This window comes from Lobosporangium transversale (assembly GCF_002105155.1).
Source record: "Lobosporangium transversale strain NRRL 3116 chromosome Unknown BCR41scaffold_15, whole genome shotgun sequence".
NCBI lineage: Eukaryota > Fungi > Mortierellomycota > Mortierellomycetes > Mortierellales > Mortierellaceae > Lobosporangium > Lobosporangium transversale.
Window position 1 is genome coordinate 388,045 of NW_019028993.1, and position 23,476 is coordinate 411,520.

The window sequence follows — 23,476 nt, forward strand, 5'->3', positions numbered from 1 at the left end:
GGAATGATTTTCCTTCTAAGTGATTTGTGCCGCTTAGAAATTTCTCACTTTGGTCCCAGTCTGTCATTGAGCGTTAGTGCGTTGTACATAAGCCACACAGGCTGGTGACGAGTTTATAAAATCCACTTTGACAAAAAGTTCGACCAGACCGTATGACTGTGCAATAATGTCTAGCAAGGTTTTTAAAATTATATTTGAGCTTCCCCAACTCATACATTGCTGTCTTGACATAACGAGGATTGCAACCGTTATGATCAGCATGGAGATGTATGTCGAGTATATGCATATGATATCAGAATGAGTTCAATCTTTGCGTAGGATATAATACTTTGCTTGTTTACCAGAAGCAAAACGCCGCTCTTAGAGAGTCACAGAGGAGTCGAAGAGTGGTATAAATTTTTAGTTTAAGGGTCCATTTCTACGTTACGCAAAGCTTAAGCTGCAAGTCAACATGCAGAAACAGGGCAGACAAAAAGCCAGAAGCAAAAACAGCAGAGGAAAAAGGAGTGCGACTTTCTTGTTAAAAATGACTTTCCCTCCGTCTGTGGACCTCTTTCTATACGGTAATTTATAATTTATATTTTAGATCAGATTATTTTTCTTTTACAGCAGCTCTCACAACGTACAGCATTGATATTTCTAAGAGACAAAGAGTAGTTCATAATAGTATATGTTTACAATGTTTATTATTCCTAGCCTCATCTCTTTAGTATCGAGAGTAAGAGGTTCGTGATTTCAACCACTAGCCGACTCGAATTATCCCTGAGGCTAACTTCATTCTATGAGTGGTATCCTTGCTTGTTCACTCCATTTAAGGCTTGATTGGGGGAATTCTAATATGAATATCGTCGGTGAAAGTGGGGTCCTTTGGCCCATCCGCCTCGGTGATGCTTTGAGGAGGAATTTTGATATGAGAGTTGGGAATTGGAGGGATCTTGATATGGATGCTATCAGCAGACTCAGCGACTGGAGGGATTTTAATATGGGTGCCGTCGGTGGAGATGGAGTTCTTTGCTCCATCCGACTCGGCGATTGGCATCTTGATTGGGCCAGCTATAGAGTTAAATAGGACAAGATGGTAATGAGCTGAATGTTTAGCATACCCGAACAGTGTACAAATACAACACACAAACACAAGCATGCACATCCACATGGACAGGTGTAAAAACCTTACCTTCGGTGGACATAACCAAGGCGGCAACGGTCATGGAAAGGGCGGCAGTGATTGAGAGCTTCATGATGTGAAATGGATAGTGGAGATTTAAGGAGCTATTTACAGTGTTGTAAGGTGCTTGAAGAAGAGAGAAGGAAAAAGAGCAAAAGGGTCTGGTTTTATATGAAAAAATACATGGATGGTGAAGCACTTGGTACACCGAGCTTGACACACCGAGCAACCAATAGGTATCTTCAAGTCAAAGATACTTTCCTGTTTGGCTATCTATACTCTATCTCAGTAACATCAGGGATCTGAAACACTCACTAGATGTAGAACAGATCGCTTGTGCCGCTATGACAATGTAGTGGGACTATTAAGATATGTAGTCAAAACGCTTGTTTCACACATTTATGGCTATTCACGTTTTATGGCGCGTGACATGCTCCTCTAACAGTCGTCAATTGAAGTCAAACAGCATTAGTCGAAGTGATACGCTTATGAAACACCCAATCACGCAAGTCTTGTCGTCATACAAAATTAATGAGGCAGATAAGGTAAACGCAGGATGGGCAGCATATAAATCCTGTAGCTAGAAAGACATAGCACGCATGTAGGATAGTTGGGGTAGTTGAGCAGCAGGATGCAGTCATGTATTACAAAACCAAGCAGACGAAGCTGCTTACCTTTGCTGCCACTATCATGATCGATGCATTTGTCTTTGGGATGCTCAATCAGGGTCTAACTGTTCACACTATAGAGGCACAAGGCCAATGCGACAGTATTCCAGTCTTGGGGTTTTTTTTTACCCCTTGGTAGCCAATTGGCCTGTCTTTACTTGCACATATTCTACAGAAGAATAATAATAGCAGGTATGCTACCCCTATCTACTGATTACTAGATTTGATTGTTTAAAATGTTTCTAATGATGAACCTAGTTGAATCAGAATTACTCGAGAAACTTCCTGTTTGACTTAAAAATCACAAAGCTTATCTAGGCAATCCGTCCAATAGCTAAGATATAACACTTATCTAGGGCTGAAAACTAGAACACGAGCTTAAAGCTCGACTCCATCCTTCTCAATCTGGGGAAATGGAGTTGCCCTTGTTTCGGGTTAAATAATCTAAACATTTTCACGGTAAATGCGGCTTACAGCGTCCATGATGAAATGAAGCCAAAGTACGCTAGGAAAATCATACCTCAAGTAGTGAGGCGGTTCAACACTGAATCGAAAAGCCTGCAATCCCTTGGGGCGATTGAAAGCATATCGTTAAAAACCTTTAGAGTCTCCTAGTTGCTTTGGTTGAATAGCTATCGAGTTTCTATACTGAGGATGTTTAGCGCAGATGTGCCTAGACAAATATTCAGCAACAGGTTACAAAGGCAAGCTCTACATGGAGAAAGCGTTGTAATAACCTGCTTACCGGGGGAAAAAAAAAAAAAAAAAAAAAAAAAAAATACATACCAGGATGATAGCCACCACAAGTGCAGCTTTGCCATATATAGCCAAGACTATGTTGTTATATATATCAGAACACCTGGATTTACCAGAGGTTCAAGGACAAGCAGCTGTTGCTGAGGTGGGGAGGATGACAACAGAGAAAGAGAAAGTGACCAAGCGGATAGCCTAGCTAGCCTTGCATTTTAGTCTGAATTGAAAACTTATTCATTGCTTGATAATAAATTAAAGACAATATCTATACGTTAATTCTAGTTTTCGTAGATGTGTATTAGAATGAAGTCGATAATCTGACTACTGATAAAATGAGAAAATTATTATACGATGGGCATGTAAAGCGCATAAGTCGAGCCTGAATCTTCCAGAAAATGTACATGAGAGGTATTGTAAACGATGCTAGGTGAATGCTGCACAGAAGGAGGAGCTCTTATTCAGTGTACGCGTGAACATATCGAGATTAAAAGTTTGGTTTTTTGTATTTGCTGAAGGGAAAGTGATACGCTTCGGGTGGAGCTTTTTTCACGAAAGGGCCTACCTGTAAGATCAAAGCTGGCTTCACAAGTTCTCTGACTAGAGATAGCATGTCGTGCTCCAATCACTAGTGCTTCATGAACTGGGCTTGCTGCAAGCGTATCCTTTAGCCTCAGCTAGAACACCATCCAGTGGGAACATGAGTCTAGACTGCAGCTGGGAGTGTTTGAACCTCTTAGGTAGGGGTTCTTGGATTTGCAAGAGTGGACCTGGCCCTACCGTGTATTCAAACATAAAACATCATTTCTTGAAGATCTGTTGACATCTCGATATATGGTGACCTCATTTACTCATAGTAAACACCAAATAAGCATAAGGGAACCATAATCTCTATTGATACTTATAATTATTCAGAGATTCGAAAATATTTAATAGGATTTCTTCATCTTCAAGCAGAAGCTAGATAGGAACCTTTGTAACCTGTTGCTGAATATTTGTCTAGGCACATCTGCGCTAAACATCCTCAGTATAGAAACTCGATAGCTATTCAACCAAAGCAACTAGGAGACTCTAAAGGTTTTTAACGATATGCTTTCAATCGCCCCAAGGGATTGCAGGCTTTTCGATTCAGTGTTGAACCGCCTCACTACTTGAGGTATGATTTTCCTAGCGTACTTTGGCTTCATTTCATCATGGACGCTGTAAGCCGCATTTACCGTGAAAATGTTTAGATTATTTAACCCGAAACAAGGGCAACTCCATTTCCCCAGATTGAGAAGGATGGAGTCGAGCTTTAAGCTCGTGTTCTAGTTTTCAGCCCTAGATAAGTGTTATATCTTAGCTATTGGACGGATTGCCTAGATAAGCTTTGTGATTTTTAAGTCAAACAGGAAGTTTCTCGAGTAATTCTGATTCAACTAGGTTCATCATTAGAAACATTTTAAACAATCAAATCTAGTAATCAGTAGATAGGGGTAGCATACCTGCTATTATTATTCTTCTGTAGAATATGTGCAAGTAAAGACAGGCCAATTGGCTACCAAGGGGTAAAAAAAAACCCCAAGACTGGAATACTGTCGCATTGGCCTTGTGCCTCTATAGTGTGAACAGTTAGACCCTGATTGAGCATCCCAAAGACAAATGCATCGATCATGATAGTGGCAGCAAAGGTAAGCAGCTTCGTCTGCTTGGTTTTGTAATACATGACTGCATCCTGCTGCTCAACTACCCCAACTATCCTACATGCGTGCTATGTCTTTCTAGCTACAGGATTTATATGCTGCCCATCCTGCGTTTACCTTATCTGCCTCATTAATTTTGTATGACGACAAGACTTGCGTGATTGGGTGTTTCATAAGCGTATCACTTCGACTAATGCTGTTTGACTTCAATTGACGACTGTTAGAGGAGCATGTCACGCGCCATAAAACGTGAATAGCCATAAATGTGTGAAACAAGCGTTTTGACTACATATCTTAATAGTCCCACTACATTGTCATAGCGGCACAAGCGATCTGTTCTACATCTAGTGAGTGTTTCAGATCCCTGATGTTACTGAGATAGAGTATAGATAGCCAAACAGGAAAGTATCTTTGACTTGAAGATACCTATTGGTTGCTCGGTGTGTCAAGCTCGGTGTACCAAGTGCTTCACCATCCATGTATTTTTTCATATAAAACCAGACTCTTTTACTCCTCTTCCTTTTCTTCTTTCAAACACATCACAACACTGTAAAAAGCTCCTCAGGTCTTCTCTATCCATTTCACATCATGAAGCTCTCAATCACCGCCGCCCTTTCCGTGGCTGCTGCCGCCTTGGTTATGTCTACCGAAGGTAAGATCTTTACACCTGTCCATACTCCTGTGCATGTTTGCGTCTGCGTGTTTTGTATTTATACACTGTTCAAGTATGCTAATAGTCAGCTCATTACCATCTTGTCCTATTTAACTCTATAGCTGGCCCAATCAAGAAGATCCCACTCGCCACAGTCAAGGAGGCATCTGGACCTCATCTCACTGACTCGGCCAAAGAGGAATCTAGATGGAAGCTCATTGAACTCAAGGGACCTCATCTCGTTGATGACTCTGTCGAGGAGGATTCTAAATGGGGCACAATTATATATGGATCGAGTCACGGGCCATTCAAGGGACCTCATCTCGTTGATGACTCGGCCAAGGAGGCTAGACACCCCATCTGGTACAAGGGACCTCATCTCATTGATGACTCAGTCAAGGAGGCTTCTGGGCCTCATCTCGTTGACTCGGTCAAAGAGGAATCTAGACGGTTCCCCATTGAATTCAAGGGACCTCGTTTCGATGATGACTCGGCCAAGGAGGCTAGATATGATTATGGAGTCAAGCCACTCAAGGGACCTCGTTTCGATGATGACTCAGTCAAGGAGGATAGGCATATCAAGGTCCCAATCGGTCCAATCAAGAAGGCATCTGGACCTCATCTCGCTGACTAGATCATGAAGGCGTCACGCCCCATCGGGAAATAGACAGCTCATTCAAGGCTTCTAGGATCCAGAGAAGGGGCAATTCATGGGGATCGACTTATGGAATGAAATCAGTCTTAGGAATGATGTTAACTGTGTACAGGAATAACGACTCTCAATACTAAACATGTTAAGACCAGAAATAAATGTAAATATTATAAATTACTTTTTGCCTCTTAAAAATATCAATGCTGTATATTGTGAGAGCTGTGAGGAAAAACAATATGACCTAAATTACAACAAGGAGCTTCGTAATATGATATATTCGTGGGTTACTGGATCACTGGATCTCAAAGGGAAAAATAGAAAAGAAAAGAAACATAATGAAAAGTAATGAAAAAGAATAGAGAATTAGAAAAAAAAAAAAAAAAAAAAAAAAAGTAAAAAAGGATAATAGAAAAAAGTAAGGATAAGAATATTAAAAAATGGAAAAAAGTAACCCTGTCTCTTTACCTATCTCTTTACCAATTCTTCCATATTTTTTATCTGTTCTTACCTGTTCTTACCTGTTCTTACCTGTTCTTACCTGTTCTTACCTGTTCTTACCTGCTCTTACCTATTTTATATGCTTACCTTATTTATTTATTTCATTATTGTTATTATCACTTTCTATTTACTAAAGTCGTAAGGATCCGTGGTTGTGTGCTAAGCAACATCACGGCCATGGCACGAGACATTACAAAAAAATCACAAGTCTTGAATAAATACGTTTTAAGCCCGTCCAAAAATGACCAGAGCTCGATGATGGGTTCCTTCAAACGCCATCCATGGCCTCCATGATATAACCAGGCTTCAATGATTGGCTTGTTCCACCCATTGGTACGCATGCATGATTAAATTGATTGGACACTTAAAGACGTTGAATATTTCTGTGCCATGAGTATGGCTATCAAGAGAATGAAATTATCATACGCACTCTTTTTTATTTCATTGGCAGTGCTGATATGTAATATAGTTGATCGGTTTCTTCTAAATTGTTCAAAAGTCCAATCCATCTATGCGTTCCAAAAAATAAAAATAAAAATAAAAATAAAAATAAAAATAAAAATAAAAATAAAAATAAAAATAAAAATAAAAATAAAAATAAAAATAAAAATAAAAATAAGGGACTTGCGCCAGTGGCGCACAGGCCAAGATGTTGGTACTTCTTTTGGGCTTAATCATTTAGTGCACCCCTTGGACTGTAAAACGGGCAAATTTACTCATTTAGCTTTCATCAACTCATGGCTAGGCCAGATCCAGTTTTCCGTGCTTTCTACGAGCAGGAAACAACCGGCTACTGGCATCTTATCGACCATATCAGGTCATAATTATGGTGGGTAGAAGCAATGCCGGTGCTCCGACCTACTCGATTTGCATGCTTAGGAAGCTAATAAAAAAGACTAAAATAATCAACCAGCAAAACTAATCAGAAAAAAAAAAAAGAAAAAAACCAGCAAAAGCCATTTATCAAGCCTATACTCATCACGATGCACTACATCCATCTTTAAATAACCTCGGCTCCTCTGGACATCCCCCAACTTTGACCTTGTTCTATCCAGACTAAAGACAAGCAAAACATCAGTGGCTGTCTCTATTATTCTCTACCTCCTTTCCGGCTCCTTTTTCACTAGAGGTACGTTACGAATCTCCATATTGATCTAAAAACGGCTGACATTCGAGATTTAGAAAATCGTTTGATTGCAGGCTCGAATCTTTGTCTCCAGCAGAGAATAGCATTAGGCCATTTTGTTAGGTGGTATTCATAGATTTCGCACTAGTGTACATTGTCACCGTAACAACCGCACCAGCTCCCTAGAATCAGTTCTACTACGGTTAAAATACAACCGCAGATGCATGGTGTATTTGATCGTGATGCGATTGGTGCCGGAAATATTGGTGGGATGTGTCTCGCACATATACCATCTCGAATGCGGTCCGGAAAGCCCAAACCCAGTATGGCAGTAGCGAGAACTGCGAGGGGTTCCCTCATTAGCGCTGTTAAGCGCTCGAGGCAACAATGATTGGGAGACTGATTCTCCCTTCACAGAATTGTAAGTGAAACAATCATAGTTTTTGTATGCTTTGTATGCTCGAGCAATAGCCATCAATGTTTGAACTAACTTTGACTTGTTGTGTGTGCACTTCTGTTCCTTGCAGGGATCCTACCCAAGATGAGAGGTTTCAAACGTCAGTGGAAAAAGATGAAGCTATTACACTATCAACTGAGTGGTCATGACATTATATCGCTGTTGAACAATGGCATAGGCAATCTGTCTCCCTTTCAAGAAACACAGGATGAACCAACAGAAAAGGGTCGATTCGACACCCTCCGAGCATGTGCCTATCTATCGCTTTATGATATTTGCCAAGTACAGTGGTCATCATAAGTTGTTCAATAAATCTGAAATCCGGACATTCTCATTTCTCTTCTCTCTTTTGATCTTGTATGTCGACAATGTAGCTGCGGTAATGGATTCGGTCATCACCAGTGTCTCTTCTGCTGTAGTGTCAATAAAGCCTTTTCCTTGATAGACAACCAAGATGGATGCCAATTGTTGGCTCCTCATTGAAAGATATATGGAGTAAATTAACTCTGCTTTATTGGACAATTGTGCTAGTTGATTCGGTTATCCGTTTGGGAAAATGGATATGGTTCCAGAGACTCGTATAACATTGAGGACAGCTATGTTGTTATAAATGTCAATCAAATCCAGACCGTTCGTTAAACGTAGGCTCTTAAGGACATGAACTAAGGATGAACTTGGCAGGATAGCTAATGATAAAATGAGAGGAGCCTTGCGCGGTGACTCTGTAAGAGTGTAGGGATAAAAAAAAATGTAAAGTTTTCTACAAAGACAACAGGCCTAAATGAAATTGCAGACTGCATTGGATCATCTCCAGGTAGTGTCTCCTTCAGTCTTAGGCGGAGGGAGAGAGGGCTCTAAAGAGCCAGGCTAGGCAGTGCTATACAAGGTGTAGAAATGCCGTGTTTTGTATAAAGACTTTATCAACTAACACGGGCGCTTATACATCTGCTTTTTTGAAGCGTATTAAAAGTTAAAACATTGTTTTTTCCAGCGCAACCCTCCAGACGCTCGTGATCCATTGCGCACGTGATCGGCGGAGCCAAAAAAAACACGATGTGTGCTCACACCTTCTCACGTTCATCCTCATGCATCTTTTTTTTTCTTTCTCTTTTATACACGACACTCTATTCCATTTGAATAATCAGCACACGACAGCCATCCTCTAACAGCCTTTATTGTTTCATTGTTTTTCTCCTTCTCCTTCTCAAGCCTCAAGTTCATATATTCCTTGAAGAACCATGAAGAAAAAAGTAAATGCCTTTTTCTATCCCTCTTCTTCCTCCAAGAGAATAAAAATACATTATTGAAAAAAAGAAAAAGAAAAAGAAAAAAGCTTACACGAGGATGCATGTCTTTACTAAAAAAAAAAAAAAAAAAAAAAAAAAATGATTTTTAGGTGCTATTGATGGGAAAGAGTGGGTCAGGCAAGACCTCCATGCGCTCCATCATTTTCTCAAATTATATTGCAAGAGACACTCGTCGTCTTGGTGCAACCAGTAAGGAAACATGCATACACGTAAAAAAAAAAAAAAAAAAAAAAGGGCATTCTAATGCATGTGCATATTTGTTCGTCTACATTTTTTTTTTGTTTTTTTTTTATGATTGCTACAGCTGTAACTAAGAAACTAAACATAATCAATTAACTGTTGTTTTTTTGATAGTTGATGTCGAGAATTCACACGTCCGCTTTCTTGGAAACTTGGTATTGAACTTGTGGGATTGTGGAGGGTGAGTCAATTACAAATTGGAAAGAGAGCTTATTTTATGGCAAAGCAAAAAAAAGGTCAAAGATTTTTTTTTTTTCTTCAGCTTGCTTTTTTTCATCAAGTGTCAATCAATTGCATAAAAAAACTAATTGGCGTTCTTCTTATTATTATTAATATTTTTAAAAAAAAAAAAATTGTACGACACAGTCAGGAGGCATTCATGGAAAATTACTTTGCATCGCAACGTGATCATATCTTTAAAAACGTCGAAGTGTTAATTTATGTCTTCGATGTGGAAAGCAGGGATGTTGAAAAGGATATGCATTATTATCAATCATGCTTGGAAGCCATCATGACCAATTCCAAAGATGCAAAGATCTTTTGTTTAATTCATAAGATGGATCTTGTACAGGAGGATCAACGTGATAAGATCTATAATGAACGTGTCCTCGAATTACAGACACGATCTTTGCCTCTTCAAGTGATACCCTTCAGGACTTCAATTTGGGATGAGACATTGTACAAGGTATATATCAGCTGCCAGCCTTAACGAGTATTACCAGGCACTATCATTTCATCATCAATAAGCTTTTTCATAATCAATGGTTCTAATTTTTTTTTTTTTTTTTTTATTTAAAATTTTTTTTATCGTGCTCATAGGCATGGTCATCCATTGTGTATTCACTGATCCCAAATGTTCAACTTTTGGAGAGTCATTTGGACAACTTTTGTAGGATTTGTGAAGCGGATGAAATTGTCCTGTTTGAACGAATGACATTCTTGGTGATTGCACATTCCACACGTATTGATTATGGTGATGTGCATCGGTTTGAAAAAATCAGCAACATTATCAAGCAATTCAAGCTGTCGTGCTCGTATGTGTGCCCTCCTTTTTTTTTTTGTCTTCTTTATTTTTTGCTCGCCTTTTACAAAAAAAAAAAAAAGAAAAAGAAAAAGCTTTTGTGTGCAAATGGTCATTTAATCCAACATTGGCATGCTGTTTTAACACACCTTTTATTAATGTAATGGATGAATGATATTTTACAGTAGGACACAGGGTAGCTTCCAAAGCATGGAAGTACGACATTCCAACTTTGCAGGATTTATCGATTACTTGACAGGCAATACATATGTTATGGTTATCATGTCGGACCCAACTATCCGTAAGGCCCTTACTCCTTTAACACCTCTGAAATGGAAGTCTGATCTGATCACTCATATCCTAACCTTTTTTTTTTTTTTTTTTTTTTCCCCTTTTGGTTCATGGTTACCCTGAATAGAATCTGCTGCAACTCTTATGAACATCAGTGTTGCCAGAAAGCATTTTGAAAAATTGGAAGGAGCACAGTTCTCAAAGTAGACGAAGCTCAATAAATATATATATAATTGTATCAATTGATTTTTTTAAAGAGCGCGCAGCCTATGATATAATTTAAACAAACCTGTGCACGTGTTCAGCAATTCAATAAATATATATTTGTGTGTGTATAGAGTATTTTATATGTTTATTTAATTCTACAAATTTTACAAACCACGACATTCTATCCATATGCAGACAACCTGTTGTTCTGGGTTTCTTTTTTTTTTTTTTTTCTTATTTCTTTTTACAATGTAATGGGAATGATGGGAAAGGAAGAAGAGGGTGAAATGATGATTATTATTACTCTTTTTTTTTTTTTTTTTTTTTTTTTAAGCCTTGGCAACCTTGGCGATCAAAACTTCAACGACGCTAGGATCAGCCAAAGTGGAGATGTCGCCTAATGAATCAGCTTCACCAGCAATGATCTTGCGCAGAATACGGCGCATCAACTTGCCAGAACGAGTCTTTGGCAGATCCTCAACCAAGTAGATCTTCTTGGGAGCAGCAAATGGTCCGATGACCTTGCGGACCTGAAGAATCAGCTCCTTGGTGAGATCAGTGGAGTGTTGAGAGATACCGGGCTTCAAGCAGACAAAGGCATGAATACACTGGCCGGTGACATCATCCGGAGCGCCAATGACGGCTGTCTCTGCAACGGAGTGATGCATGATCAATGCAGATTCAATCTCAGCAGTTGACAAACGATGTCCTGAAACGTTGATCACATCATCTACACGACCACGAATCCAGATGTATCCATCGCCATCACGGGAGGCACCATCACCTGTAAAGTAAAAACCATGGTAGGGCTTCAAGTAAGTCTCCAAGTAACGTTGGTGGTTGCCGTAGACTGTGCGAGCCATTGAGGGCCAGGCTTTCTTGACAGCCAACACTCCTGTGACATCATTGCCGACAAGCTCCTTGCCAGTGACTGGATCCAAGATTGCGAGATCAATACCAAAGAAAGGAACAGTGGCGGAACCAGGCTTGGTGGGGATAGCTCCGGGGAGTGGTGTGACAATGTGTGAACCAGTCTCGGTCTGCCAGTAGGTGTCCACAATGGCGCAGCGTCCTTTACCGACCTTGTCATTGTACCAGTGCCAGGCCTCTGGGTTGATAGGCTCTCCAACGGTGCCGAGGACACGGAGGCTGGAGAGATCATGTCCCTCGACCCATTCATCACCAAGGCGGCGGAGGGCACGAATGGCTGTAGGGGCAGTGTAGAACTGAGTGACCTTGTGCTTAGCGATCAATTCCCAGTAGCGAGCAGGGGTAGGGTATGTTGGGATCGACTCGAACAAGACTGTGGTTGCGCCCAAGGCCAGGGGTCCATACACAATGTAAGAGTGACCAGTAATCCAGCCGACATCAGCCATGCAGGCAAAGATGTCATTAGGATGGTAGTCAAAAACATACTTGACAGTGGCAGCGGCCCCCAAGAGATAGCCAGCGGTGGTATGCAAGACACCCTTGGGCTGACCGGTCGAACCGGAGGTATAGAGAAGGAATAAAGGATCCTCAGAGCTCATGGGCTCTGGGGTAAGGTAAGTCATGCGCTTGGAGGTTTCCTCGTTCCACCAATAGTCACGACCAGGGGTCATGGGGACATCAGCACCAGTACGTTGGCAGACAATGACGGTCTCAACTGAAGGGCAGGCCTTGAGGGCCTCATCGACAATGCGCTTGGTCTCGATGGTCTTGCCTCCACGTTTACCCTGATCCGCAGTCAGGACCAAGCGGCAGCCGGCATCTTGGACACGGTCGCGGAGAGCCTCAGCAGAGAAACCGGCGAAAATGACAGAGTGAAGAGCACCGATACGGGCACAGGCCAAGAAAGCGATAACGGCCTCGGGAATCATAGGCATGTAGATGGCTACAGTGTCTCCCTTCTTGATGCCACGGGCACGGAGAACACCAGCGAGCTGTGAGACATCGCGAAGAAGTGCACCATAGGTGATATTCTCGGATTGGTTGGGTTCATCAGCCTCATAAATAATGGCAACCTTAAAAAGAAAAAAGAAAAAAGAAAAAAAAAAAAAAAAAAAAAAAAAAAAAACAACAACAACAACCGAGGATAAAGTTAGAGATCAAGGCGATTGATTGTATCCTGATGATATGCTTTTAAATATGTCAATATAAACATACTCTGTTTGGATCAGCAAAAGCATGACGATCAACACAGTTGTAGGAGGCGTTCAATTGACCATCAAGGAACCAGGCGGCATCACCATGTTCAAGTCCACCATGCTTGACGGTGGTGAAGGGCTTTGACCACGTGAGGAGCTCATTGGCCAGCTAAGACAAAAGGGAAGAGTATGAAATATTTTATCAAGATTAGTTTCTATTGAAAGAGACATTGAGGGGAGAAGGGGGTCATAGAGTATCGTAGGTCATAGAATATCATGGAATGGAAATAAGATGATTGGAGAAAGCAAATGTCAGGGAAATTGGCTTGGGCTCAAGTGAGCAAACGACTGGCCACAAGGAACCAGAAATCCAACATTTCAAGATCTGTGACCAATTGATAAGACCATTATTTATCTATAGGACGTACAGCAGAACAAAAGGGGAGGGGAGAAAAAAAAACCATTGGGGAAAAGAAGGAAGATATCTCTCCTAGATCCATTTCCTCGATCCATTGTTCACATTAACAAGGAAGAAAAAAGAAAAAAAAAAAAAGAAAAAAAAAACTTTTCATTTCCCAAAAGAAATGGATACATCCACTTTGAGAAAACACACGGGTTTTGTTCGCCATTATCAAGCGAGATGAGCCTGGATAGCCTGCTTTGTGCTTTTTTTTTTTGTGAAGGACCAAATCCAGATTTGTAAATCTGCCAGCCAGGGGCTAGCAAGATATTAGTCCGCAAGCTTTCCAGTCATCTGCAATGCTTCCCAGGGGGGAGGGTTCTCTCATATCTTGATTACGCACGTATATACTGTGGCATTCTAAGAATCCCATGATTGATTGGGAATAACAAAATTGCCACTTTTTTATACCTTTCCAAAGAACTTTTCAGGATTCTCAATACTCTCGCGGTGCATCTCCTTGTACTGCTCTACAGACTTGACATAGGGCTCAGGGCATTGGGATGCATCGTGGAGTCTGGCAGGGACGGGGTACAGGGTATTTTCTCCTTCGGACATTTTTATTTACTTTCCTATAACAAGAATAATAATAATAAAGGGGACAACATTAATATCATTAGGAACAAACTTGCAAAGAAATGTTCACAACACCCATCGCGATGGTTGTGAACTGCTCATTCACTCATTCGCTCAATTTGCTCATTCATGTTCATTCCTCGACAAACTTACCTTGACGTGTTTTTTTTTTTTTCTATTTGAATGCGAGGATTAAAAGATTGTTTATATGTACAAGATATATAAGAAATAAAGAGAGTGAAGAGTGGAGAGAGGAGAGAGGAAAGATAAAGATGAGCTAGAGCACAAGAAAAGGAAAGAAAAGAAAAGAAGAAAGAAAAAAGAGAGAAGGTGAATGTTGTTGTGCCTCTTTTATACGACTGGCATTGGACCTCGATTGTTTTGGTCGTCTATAAGGATATATTCAATTCTATTGTTCAACCTTATATTGCGGTTGCAACAATTAACAATTATTTTTTCTTATGTATTATGTATATACTTGACACATTTGTTTTATCTAAGCATTTCACAATCTCTATCTCCATCCCTCTTTCTCACCCGCAGATACAGACATTGCAATGTTGACCAACGCCTCATCTTTCTTCCCCTGCCACACACACACCCTTATCGTACGCACGTTAAAACAAACATAAAAATCGTTAGGCATATTTGATTGAGAAGAAAAAAAAATCTTCATTCCTTTCCTTATTCATATTCTCCATAAAACATCAAGCACCAGCTTCATCGGATTTCAATTCCGTCATCCTTTGTTCCTGATCTCAAGCCTATTCTGGCCTAGGGGGGGGGTCTCATCACAGGTTTCATTTGCTTCCTAAGAGCCCTTCATTCCCCAAAATGATTGTCATCACTACAAAGAAATTTTTTTTTAGTAACCGAGTTGGGAAACAATTGCTTAGAGGCAAATGTCCATTTTAATTTTTGATCCTCACCCCTCCACAACAAGCTATACATCCAAACAGTACTCCATTGATGTTGGTATATAATAAGGGATATAAAACTCAACCTTATTATTCTATTTGCTATTATATTATATAGCCCGTTTCATTTGGTCGCGATACCTTATATTTTTTGAATACTTTCGAGTGTATTGGCAGCCAATTAGCTCGCTTGTTACGAGTATTGTTGCAAGTCCGTCACGTAGTGAGATGCCACCAGAACAATTCAATCATCGTTTTTAGATTAAAAATATAAGGTATCGTGACCAAATAAAATTGGCGATATTTATAAAGCGATATTTTTTATATAATAGGAACCGACTTTCAATTAGAAAGGTGGAAGGATTCAATTCACTCGGCCATGTTGGATATTGTATTTATACAAATATATACATATAAAACTATAAATCATCACAACAACCTCTTTTCGCTGTTGGCGTTAAGCTTTTGCCTTTATGCCCCGATTTATCCTTTACCCATCCTCTCTTCTCCATCTCACATTTATACCTCTGTCGTAATGAGCAAAAAAAAAAATAGGAGATCGCGTACTCCAAGTGGTTACTCATTTTTCAGAAAGTGGGAAGGCAGGTCCATATTGAGTAAGAGAAGCGCTTTTTTTTTTTTTTTTTTTTTTTTTTAACCGGATCGGATAAAAACAAGTATGCGGTCCAGTCGGATCCAAAATAGAAAACTAAAGGGATTACATTACATTGTGAACAATAACATGTTCCTGATACCATGCGTCATCCAAGGTCCTTCTTTGTGGACAGATCTTTTTATTCATTCATTCCTTGCTTTGCATCGACATTCATCTTTGCTTCTTTCTTTTCACACTCCTCCACATTCCCGATCTATCGTAGGTCTGGTTATTGATGTGTTTCTCCTTCTTGTGTCTCTCTGACTTGCTTTGTCTTATATATACATACATGCCCAGGGAATCAATACTTGCCCAATGGAGTACAAAGGAATGGGTCCATTATACACAATGTATATATTATAAAAAATAAATATTCAATATATTTATATATAATTAATATATTATTTACTATTGTTATCATTATTACTGGCCTGACTATAGTACAACATTGCCTTATCTTTAAACTTTGATCCTCTGAAGGCTCATCGTTCTGCATTATCTGTCACTCACCCCATTGTCCATTGGCAGTCCAAATCCTTGATCCAGACTTTTTTTATATGTCTCGTGGTGGGAAGAGGGGTTTCTTTTTTTTTTTTAAAAAAAAAAGGGGGATGATCGGTTGGTAATCTCTATGGGGAGGGAAAAAAAAGAAAGAAAAGGATACATATTTATTGGATATATCGGACACAAGGGAAACCAGACAGGTATGCCGCGTGGCTGGAGAGACACACTTTCCGTTTCATACGCTACAAAAGATAACCTTCATTCTATCGAATTTTGCAGCCTGTTATTCAAATCAAGGAACCAGGTTGTTACAGCATTGTCATTACAGCGCTAAATTAAATCTTTTCCTCACTTCAAGGGTTTGATCCTCTTTTTTCCTTTCGGATGTTTTTTTTTTTTTGATTCTTCATTTGTCAATAAGCTTTGATGTGTGCCCAACTAGTAATGCACATCTTATCCTCCACATCCCCCACACCTTCACAGGCACATCCCCCATACGTCAGCCTATAGTCATAGGACTACAAACTCTCTTTTTTTTTTTTTTTTTTTTTTTTTTTCATTCGGAAAATTGGTTGTCAGGGCCATCAGAAGGCAAACACTGTTGTTAAATTCAATCTAAAATATAAGGTGGCTTTTCATTTCGTAGAAATGGCACTTGTCTTTTCACTCACCCTTCCTCTTCTCCACTCTCTGCTTCTCTGCTCTGTGCTCTGCACAATCCCCATGCGGCTGAAGGAAAAATTCTTTTTAAACTCTATAAACTAAAGTCATTGGTAGACTAGCCCATTGCGACACTTTTTTATTTTTATGGTTTGCAATTAGGTTCACAGCCCACATTAAAATCTTTGTCTTGTAGTCAAGCAAACCCTTGAATAAAAAGATAGATATATAATGGACATCATCATATGTGTGTGTTGTTGTTGCATTTGTGTATTGGCTGGCTTTTTTACGATTGGACAAAACGGCATTAGACCTAAGCAATTTATAGTCTAGACATTCGATCTACCCGTGGAACCCTTAGAATGAAGGAAAAATAAATAACAGTAATAATAAAAGCTTGTTATTATTGTTGGCATAGCATAACAATATGAATTCCTTTTTTTTTTTTTTTTTTTTTTTTTTTAGTTTTTTTCGGATTACTTTTTTTGAGGTTGTTTGTTGTGGAGGAAATGAGATTTTCCTTTGGCGAAACGCGCATGTTGTGCATGAGTTTTGTGCTGTAGTACCACTTGTTGCACCCTTGTACAACTCAAAGCCCCGTGGTACATGTGCTAATATGAAAAAAAAGAGCTTTTTGTAGCCAGGAAAGAAAAAAAACAACCTTCATCAAGAATACCGAAAAAAAAAAAAAAAAAAAAAAAAAAAAAAGGTTTTCACCCCGTGGCTCATGCATGTATATACAACAAGCTAATAGGTTCCCCTGCTCCTCCTCCTCCTCCTCTTCCCTAATTCGATACATTCGGAAATGAATAAGAGGTTAGCTATATACAACTACATGGCACTCTCCTACACAATGATAAGAAGCGGATGATAACGGATTGAAAAGGAAAAATAAAAAACGCACTCCACTTGGAGGACCAAAGTGGTCTAATCGACAATATGACGCGTGTATCTACGCGCCTTTTTTTTATAATCGCGCACACGGACACACCATCTCCTCCTGAATTAAGTTTTACTAAAAAGCTGGTGATACCCTTTGTCTCCACAATTAATTATTTCTTCCTCTCTACTTTGCTCATTCGTACCGTCCTCTTTTGTCGCCTATCTTTCCAAACACACACATATTACCACCATCACCACCATAACCACCCAAGGTGATGAGGAACTATAAGAACATGCTATTCAGCAATATTGTCGATTATATGGGTTTGATCGAGTCCAAAGAAATGAGGTTTCAGTTATGAGTTATCAGACAGCTTCCCACATCTCCGAGTCGACTTCTTTTGCAAGTTCAATCCCATTTAGAGAATCTCTCTATAAACCTTAAAGCACAGGTCAGAATCAGATGTGACGTGACTTTGACAGGACCCTTTTGCTTTGCACGTTTGTAACATTCTCCCAGACAACCGATGAGGTCGTGCCCCAAAGACAAGATACTCGTACCAACGTATTTGCATAGTTGTATATTCCATTGACTACGGATTCCATGTGAAAAAACGCGTACCACAAATACACAATGCAATACACAGACACACATTGCACAGACGCGTTCTTCACTCCTCGAACCAAGAGAGAGGGAGGGGGAACACAATCTTAGGGGAACACAAGCAATTCGTGAGAGAAGTCTCGTTCGGCTCGCTTTACGTTCTTGCATTTAACTCGCTCGCATTCATTTATACATTCACTCATTCAGCCATCCATTCATTTATTTCGTCGTCATTCATCTCTTTTACGAATTTCTCTCTCACTTTCTTTCTCTTCTGCTGCTTCTGTTTTCATTCATATACTGCCACACACATACTCTCCAGAGCTAAGGAAACAAAAAATATAAGTGTATATTAAGAGCCATGTCAGCTGTCAGAGTAGCTCAGTCCTCAAAGGGATCGATCAGGTCATTGATCTCACTCATGAATAAGTCTTGTACCTGTCCTGCACATTCCCATGCTCGCGCTGTCCAAAGACAACAGCAACAGCAACAGCAACAACAGACACTTCAGAGTCAACAGCCACATGATCACACTTCCAAACACCATCATCACACTCAAGAATGCGGTCATGACCACCTTCAAAGTGATAAAGAATATGCATTCGAAATGGCTTCCTCTACCATGCGCTTTGGTGAAGGGGTGACCAGAGAGGTGGGTCAGGATCTGGCCAATATGAAAGCGCAAAAGGTGCTTGTCATGACCGATCCCAACATTGCAAAGTTGCCTGTAATGAAGACTGTAGTCGAGTCTCTCAAGGCGAATGGTGTCCCATTCGTAATCTATGACCGTACAAGGGTCGAACCATCCGACCAAAGCTTCCAGGACGCCATTGACTTTGCTAAGCAACATAAACCAGACGTCTTTTTGGCAGTAGGTGGTGGCTCTGTCATGGATACCTGCAAAGCAGCCAACCTGTATATGCATTATCCTGAAGCAGACCTACTTGAGTTTGTGAATTCGCCGATCGGGAAGGGCAGCGTGATCCACAAGACATTATCGCCATTGATTGCTGGTAAAGTGAAGAGTGGAGTTGTGAGTGAAAAAAAAAAAAAAAAAAAAAAAAAATGGGACAGGGAACAAGCACCGTGGGAATATCACACATAAATTTCTCAAATCAATTTTTCTGCCCCTCCAATAGTTCCAACAACAGCTGGCACAGGAAGTGAGACCACGGGGACGGCCATCTTTGATTACAAACCACTGAATGTGAAGACAGGCATTGCCAATCGTAAATTGCGACCCACCCTGGGAATTGTCGATCCACTCAACACACAGACCATGCCCCGCCAAGTCAAAATTGCTTCAGGTCTGGATGTACTGTGCCATGCGCTCGAATCCTACACAGCCATACCTTATAACGAACGCACCCCCCGTCCTACTAACCCAGCAGAACGACCAGCGTATCAAGGATCCAACCCAATTTCGGACATTTGGTCCTTGGAAGCCCTTAGATTGACTGTCAAGTACTTGGCACGATCTGCTAATGATCCTTTGGATAAGGAGGCCAATGCTGAAATGTGTCTAGCTGCCTCTGCTGCCGGAACTGGATTTGGCTCTGCGGGTGTTCATGTAATGTAAAAATATTAAAAAAAAAATGTCGCAAAAAATATTTCCCTCGGATAAATCACTAACCAAAATTTATTTTTCCTCCCCCCAAACTTCATGAAGCTCTGTCATGGAATGAGCTATCGTAAGTTACGCATTTTTTCTTTTTTTTTCTTTTTCTTTCTTAGGCAAGGTCTAGCTAGAGTTAGGATTTTTATTCATCAATTTAAACCCTTTTTTTGAATTATAGCCATTAGTGGACTTAACAAAAGCTACAAACATCCAGAGTACAATGTCGATCACAAGATCGTTCCCCATGGTAATGAAATGGCAACTAAATGTGATCCATCCTGCTCCCTTTGCATGGCCGTTTATATTCCATTAATTTTTTTTTTTTTTTTTTTTTTTTCCCCACTTTAGGAATCTCCGTGGCGGTAACAGCACCAGCAGTCTTCCGGTACACGGGCGAGGCATGTCCTGATCGCCATTTCAAGGCGGCTGAGATCTTTGGCGCAGATGTTTCATCCAAGGTGCGGAAGGCCGAGAGTGCAGGACCCTTATTAGCCGAACAATTGACAAAGTTTTTGGAGAACCTAGGCGTACCCAATGGATTGGAGGCCTTGGGTTACACCAAGGACGATATCCCAGCCTTGGTCAAGGGAACGCTGCCTCAACACCGCGTGACTAAACTGGCTCCATTAGAAACGGGTTCTGAAGCATTGGAGAAGATCTTTGCAGATGCCATGAAGAACTATTAATCATAAGTCTAAAAAAAAAAAAAAAAAAAAAAAAAAAGGAGGACGGATCAGAAAATGCATATCGTAAGATAAAAAGAAAAGATGAAAAAATAAAATCATATTCTAGTCTACTTTATTTATTTACTTATTTTTTTATTCAGCGAATATTATATACAAGTTGTTCCTTGGTCTAAATACAATGGAAAATGCTCAAGCTGCTTCTTTTTTCTGATGCAGCCTTCATATTTGCCCTCCCTCAGTAGCTGTAGTCCTTGTCACGGTTGTTGATGATGAAGAGGAAGAAGTAAATGTCGACGTGGAGGAAACATGATGACTTTCCGACGTTACAGCGATGCTAGACCTGTTCAGAGAAGGCAACGCCGAATGAGGCACAGTTTCGGTCCGTGAAGTTGAGGACACATTTAAACTACTGTTAAGATCATGCTGCTGCTGCTGCTGCTGTTGTTGTTGTTGTTGTTCTAAAGCTGTCTGTGACGAAGAGATGGACTGAGATGAAACCATTTCAACAGCAGCAGCAGCAGCGGTGCTATTACTGCTACTGCTGTTAGTGCCAATTGTAGTAGTAATGGTAGTGGTAGTAGCAGTAGTAGCTATCCTAGATGAGCTTTGATGGTGATACTGGTATTGCTCGTTCCTCGAGCTACTATGACAGGCATGAGATTCAGAAGAGCTGCTTGACATTGTGCTTGTCTTCGTCTCTAATACAGATACAGCCGTGCCATCACTGGACTGAACAATCGACTCTGTATACGTCTCAGCAGGCACCACCACCCCTTCACCACTGTCATCCTGATAGCTTATTTCCTCCACCACAACCTCGACCGGCGCTACTGATGGTGATGGTGATGGTGATGGTGATGGTGATGGTGATGGTGACGACTCGGGTACAAGCGGATCGACATGGCTCGGTGGCTTAATGGAGGATATACCACTTTCACCTGGAACAATAGTTTCAGAGTCCGACAGTTTCTCACTCCCTGAACTGTTAGCGCTGCTACCACTGTTGATACCATGTTCCGCCTCAACGATAACGACTATTGAGTCTTCCTCCTCCTTCATAGGTGGTGATTGCGGTAGTTGGAGTTGAGGATGTGGCTGAGGTGGTAGTTTCAATGGCAACTTGTGATGGCTTTGGCTAGCAGTGGCTCCAACGACGACAAAGTCGCTGTCTTCAATCTCCTTTTCCTCATAATCCTCGTAGAGAACTTCTTCTGCTGTCTTTCTCCTTAGACAGAGGCAGCCCACCAGATAGGTATACCAATCCATCTGGGAAATATGTTGTGAAAAACGCTGACCTGCCAATGCGTGGGGTCTCTTCCCAAAAGGTCGACCATAGATCCTAAAGACAGCTTCACGACTGACCCACAAAGGCTTTGCATGATGCCAGAATTCCCATGCGATCCCTACACAGGCCAAGAGGAGACAGCCCCCCAACATGAGATACACCCGAGAATTCGGATGGTAGACTAGAGATTTCCCCGCAATTTCAAAGATGACCAACATCTCTCTGTACCCGACCTGTGCAAACTCATCGACCCCATACATGAACAAGAACGCTCCTCCGAAACTGGTCCCAATGATGATGGAGATTCGTTCAAAGAATGTGGCAATGGCTGCACCAATGAGGATAAAGATTGCTAAAAGTGTGTACCGGCCCGCACCGGACATCGTATGGTTCGTCGCTGCAATGATCACAACCGCGACTGCAAAGCCTCCGAACCCTCCAGAAAACGTTACCCCGAGGTCCCAGAAACGGAATGACAAGATCGCTCCGACAATTCCTGCCAAGAACCACATCCAGAAATAATAGTATTCAGGTTTGAGGAGCAGATACGTGATGTTCCAATTCAGAGTCACCATGAGAATGATGACCGCAAAAGCTATGAAATATATATACAAATATACATATAATATATATATACATGTAAGTTAGTAATTGAATAAAAAGTGTGAGCAGGATGATGACAGAGTGGAGTGGTCTTTTGGAGGAGCTCTGCCTACTCTACCCCCAAAATTCAGGGAGCAAAATAAAAAAAATAAAAATAAAAAGTTTTTTTTTTTTTTTTTTTTTTGCATTTCATTTCAAAGAACTTACCCCAGGATACGAATCCGGTTACGACCAGGGTCGCGCGGATGAGTCTGAAGCCAAAGAAGACCTGGACGAGACCCAAGGCGATGAGGATGATCCCAAGGATGGCATTCTCGGAGGTCACTCTGGTTTTCTGACCAACGTCCAAGATCACTGGACCGTCAAAGCCGTTTATAGGATTATGTGTTCCGTTCATGAATTGAGCTGCCCCAACTCGATGGCCTTCATCAAGTGCGATGATTGGGTATGCATTCGTTGTAGAAGCCATCATGGATGTCGTCACACAGAAAAGGATACAAAGTTGAAGAAGGAAATTACTTGAAGGTGGGCGCAGCTCATATTGTTGTTGTTGTTGTTGTTCATAATGATCTTTTTGTTTATGATTTTGTTTGTACATGTGGTGGGAAGATATTGAGAGGGACGTGCATCTCCTCCTCAATTGCACTGATGGTGATAGATTCATCCGTTAACTCTTTCTGTTCTGTTCCTGAAATAAATAAAAAAAAAAAAAAAAAAATACGGGTTTTAGCGTGATCTGTAAAAAAAAAAAAAAAAAAAAAAAAAAAAAATAAGAGGAGGGGGGGGGGAAAAAAACTGAATGCTGTTATTTGTCCGTTTGTTAAAAGTCGAAAAGGGTTTATGGCATTAATGTATTTCACAATCTTCCAAAGAAACTTTCTAGAATTGAAGAAGAGTTAAATGGAAGGTTTAGAGCGATTTTATCAATAATTGAGGAAATGGAGAAAATGGAGGAGGGTTAATATATATTTCTGTGCTGGAGAAGAAAAGTTTTATAAGAGCACGCTTTTAGGTCAAAGAGTGTAAGAAAGAAAGAAAGAAAGAAATGAAAGGCAAAGATGAGAAGGGATAGGAAGGGGGAAGAGAAAAAAAAGAAAATCGACGAAGGCAACAGAAAAAAAATTTTTTTTTTTTTTCTTGATGAAGAATAGAAAGGAAAAGAAAGGATTCGGGATTCATGTATA

The 23,476-nt window shown here is 40.5% G+C and overlaps 7 protein-coding genes across 7 annotated transcripts; 3 read left to right on the forward strand and 4 right to left on the reverse strand.

Annotated features, from left to right (window-relative positions):
• Window positions 1-654: 654 nt before the first annotated feature.
• BCR41DRAFT_45140 (hypothetical protein) lies at window positions 655-1,288 on the reverse strand. The gene is made up of 2 exons (XM_022030851.1): window positions 1,175-1,288; window positions 655-1,053 (listed from the first exon to the last, which is right to left on the reverse strand). The coding sequence occupies exons 1-2, from the start codon at window positions 1,236-1,238 to the stop codon at window positions 812-814; spliced, it is 306 nt and encodes a 101-aa protein (XP_021882108.1). The 5' UTR covers window positions 1,239-1,288; the 3' UTR covers window positions 655-811.
• A 3,565-nt stretch (window positions 1,289-4,853) lies between these two features.
• BCR41DRAFT_395560 (hypothetical protein) lies at window positions 4,854-5,551 on the forward strand (the record flags this gene model as incomplete). Its single annotated transcript, XM_022028740.1, has 2 exons — window positions 4,854-4,917; window positions 5,040-5,551. The coding sequence occupies 2 exons, from the start codon at window positions 4,854-4,856 to the stop codon at window positions 5,549-5,551; spliced, it is 576 nt and encodes a 191-aa protein (XP_021882109.1).
• Window positions 5,552-7,190: 1,639 nt separating this feature from the next.
• On the reverse strand, window positions 7,191-7,668 carry BCR41DRAFT_370118 (hypothetical protein; the record flags this gene model as incomplete). Its single annotated transcript, XM_022026508.1, has 2 exons — window positions 7,191-7,337; window positions 7,369-7,668. The coding sequence occupies 2 exons, from the start codon at window positions 7,666-7,668 to the stop codon at window positions 7,191-7,193; spliced, it is 447 nt and encodes a 148-aa protein (XP_021882110.1).
• A 1,068-nt stretch (window positions 7,669-8,736) lies between these two features.
• On the forward strand, window positions 8,737-10,809 carry BCR41DRAFT_335601 (ras-related GTP-binding protein A-like protein). The gene is made up of 7 exons (XM_022021994.1): window positions 8,737-8,900; window positions 9,047-9,146; window positions 9,312-9,378; window positions 9,564-9,882; window positions 10,017-10,231; window positions 10,404-10,519; window positions 10,637-10,809. Exons 1-7 carry the CDS (start codon window positions 8,889-8,891, stop codon window positions 10,714-10,716), a joined length of 909 nt encoding a protein of 302 aa, XP_021882111.1. The 5' UTR covers window positions 8,737-8,888; the 3' UTR covers window positions 10,717-10,809.
• Window positions 10,810-11,045: 236 nt separating this feature from the next.
• BCR41DRAFT_335604 (acetyl-coenzyme A synthetase) lies at window positions 11,046-14,134 on the reverse strand (the record flags this gene model as incomplete). The annotated part of the gene is made up of 4 exons (XM_022021995.1): window positions 14,032-14,134; window positions 13,714-13,874; window positions 12,862-13,011; window positions 11,046-12,719 (listed from the first exon to the last, which is right to left on the reverse strand). The coding sequence occupies exons 2-4, from the start codon at window positions 13,858-13,860 to the stop codon at window positions 11,046-11,048; spliced, it is 1,971 nt and encodes a 656-aa protein (XP_021882112.1). The 5' UTR covers window positions 13,861-13,874; window positions 14,032-14,134.
• Window positions 14,135-18,707: 4,573 nt separating this feature from the next.
• Window positions 18,708-20,404, forward strand: BCR41DRAFT_377555 (alcohol dehydrogenase, iron containing, 1; the record flags this gene model as incomplete). Its single annotated transcript, XM_022027111.1, has 5 exons — window positions 18,708-19,113; window positions 19,240-19,670; window positions 19,770-19,791; window positions 19,897-19,965; window positions 20,067-20,404. The coding sequence occupies 5 exons, from the start codon at window positions 18,708-18,710 to the stop codon at window positions 20,402-20,404; spliced, it is 1,266 nt and encodes a 421-aa protein (XP_021882113.1).
• Window positions 20,405-20,509: 105 nt separating this feature from the next.
• BCR41DRAFT_421562 (hypothetical protein) lies at window positions 20,510-22,983 on the reverse strand. The gene is made up of 2 exons (XM_022030047.1): window positions 22,500-22,983; window positions 20,510-22,284 (listed from the first exon to the last, which is right to left on the reverse strand). The coding sequence occupies exons 1-2, from the start codon at window positions 22,954-22,956 to the stop codon at window positions 20,624-20,626; spliced, it is 2,118 nt and encodes a 705-aa protein (XP_021882114.1). The 5' UTR covers window positions 22,957-22,983; the 3' UTR covers window positions 20,510-20,623.
• Window positions 22,984-23,476: the final 493 nt, after the last annotated feature.

What these genes read in the sequence shown, in the direction of transcription:
- BCR41DRAFT_421562 (XM_022030047.1), bottom strand. Translation starts at nt 22,956, where the DNA reads ATGAATCTATCACCATCAGTGCAATTGAGGAGGAGATGCACGTCCCTC. An exon ending in AACCGGATTCGTATCCTGGG is followed by an intron (nt 22,285 to 22,499) that starts GTAAGTTCTTTG and finishes TATATTTCATAG; the next exon opens with CTTTTGCGGTCATCATTCTC.
- BCR41DRAFT_335601 (XM_022021994.1), top strand. An exon ending in GGGATGAGACATTGTACAAG is followed by an intron (nt 9,883 to 10,016) that starts GTATATATCAGC and finishes TCGTGCTCATAG; the next exon opens with GCATGGTCATCCATTGTGTA. An exon ending in CAATTCAAGCTGTCGTGCTC is followed by an intron (nt 10,232 to 10,403) that starts GTATGTGTGCCC and finishes GATATTTTACAG; the next exon opens with TAGGACACAGGGTAGCTTCC.
- BCR41DRAFT_45140 (XM_022030851.1), bottom strand. Translation starts at nt 1,238, where the DNA reads ATGAAGCTCTCAATCACTGCCGCCCTTTCCATGACCGTTGCCGCCTTG. An exon ending in CTTGGTTATGTCCACCGAAG is followed by an intron (nt 1,054 to 1,174) that starts GTAAGGTTTTTA and finishes TTAACTCTATAG; the next exon opens with CTGGCCCAATCAAGATGCCA.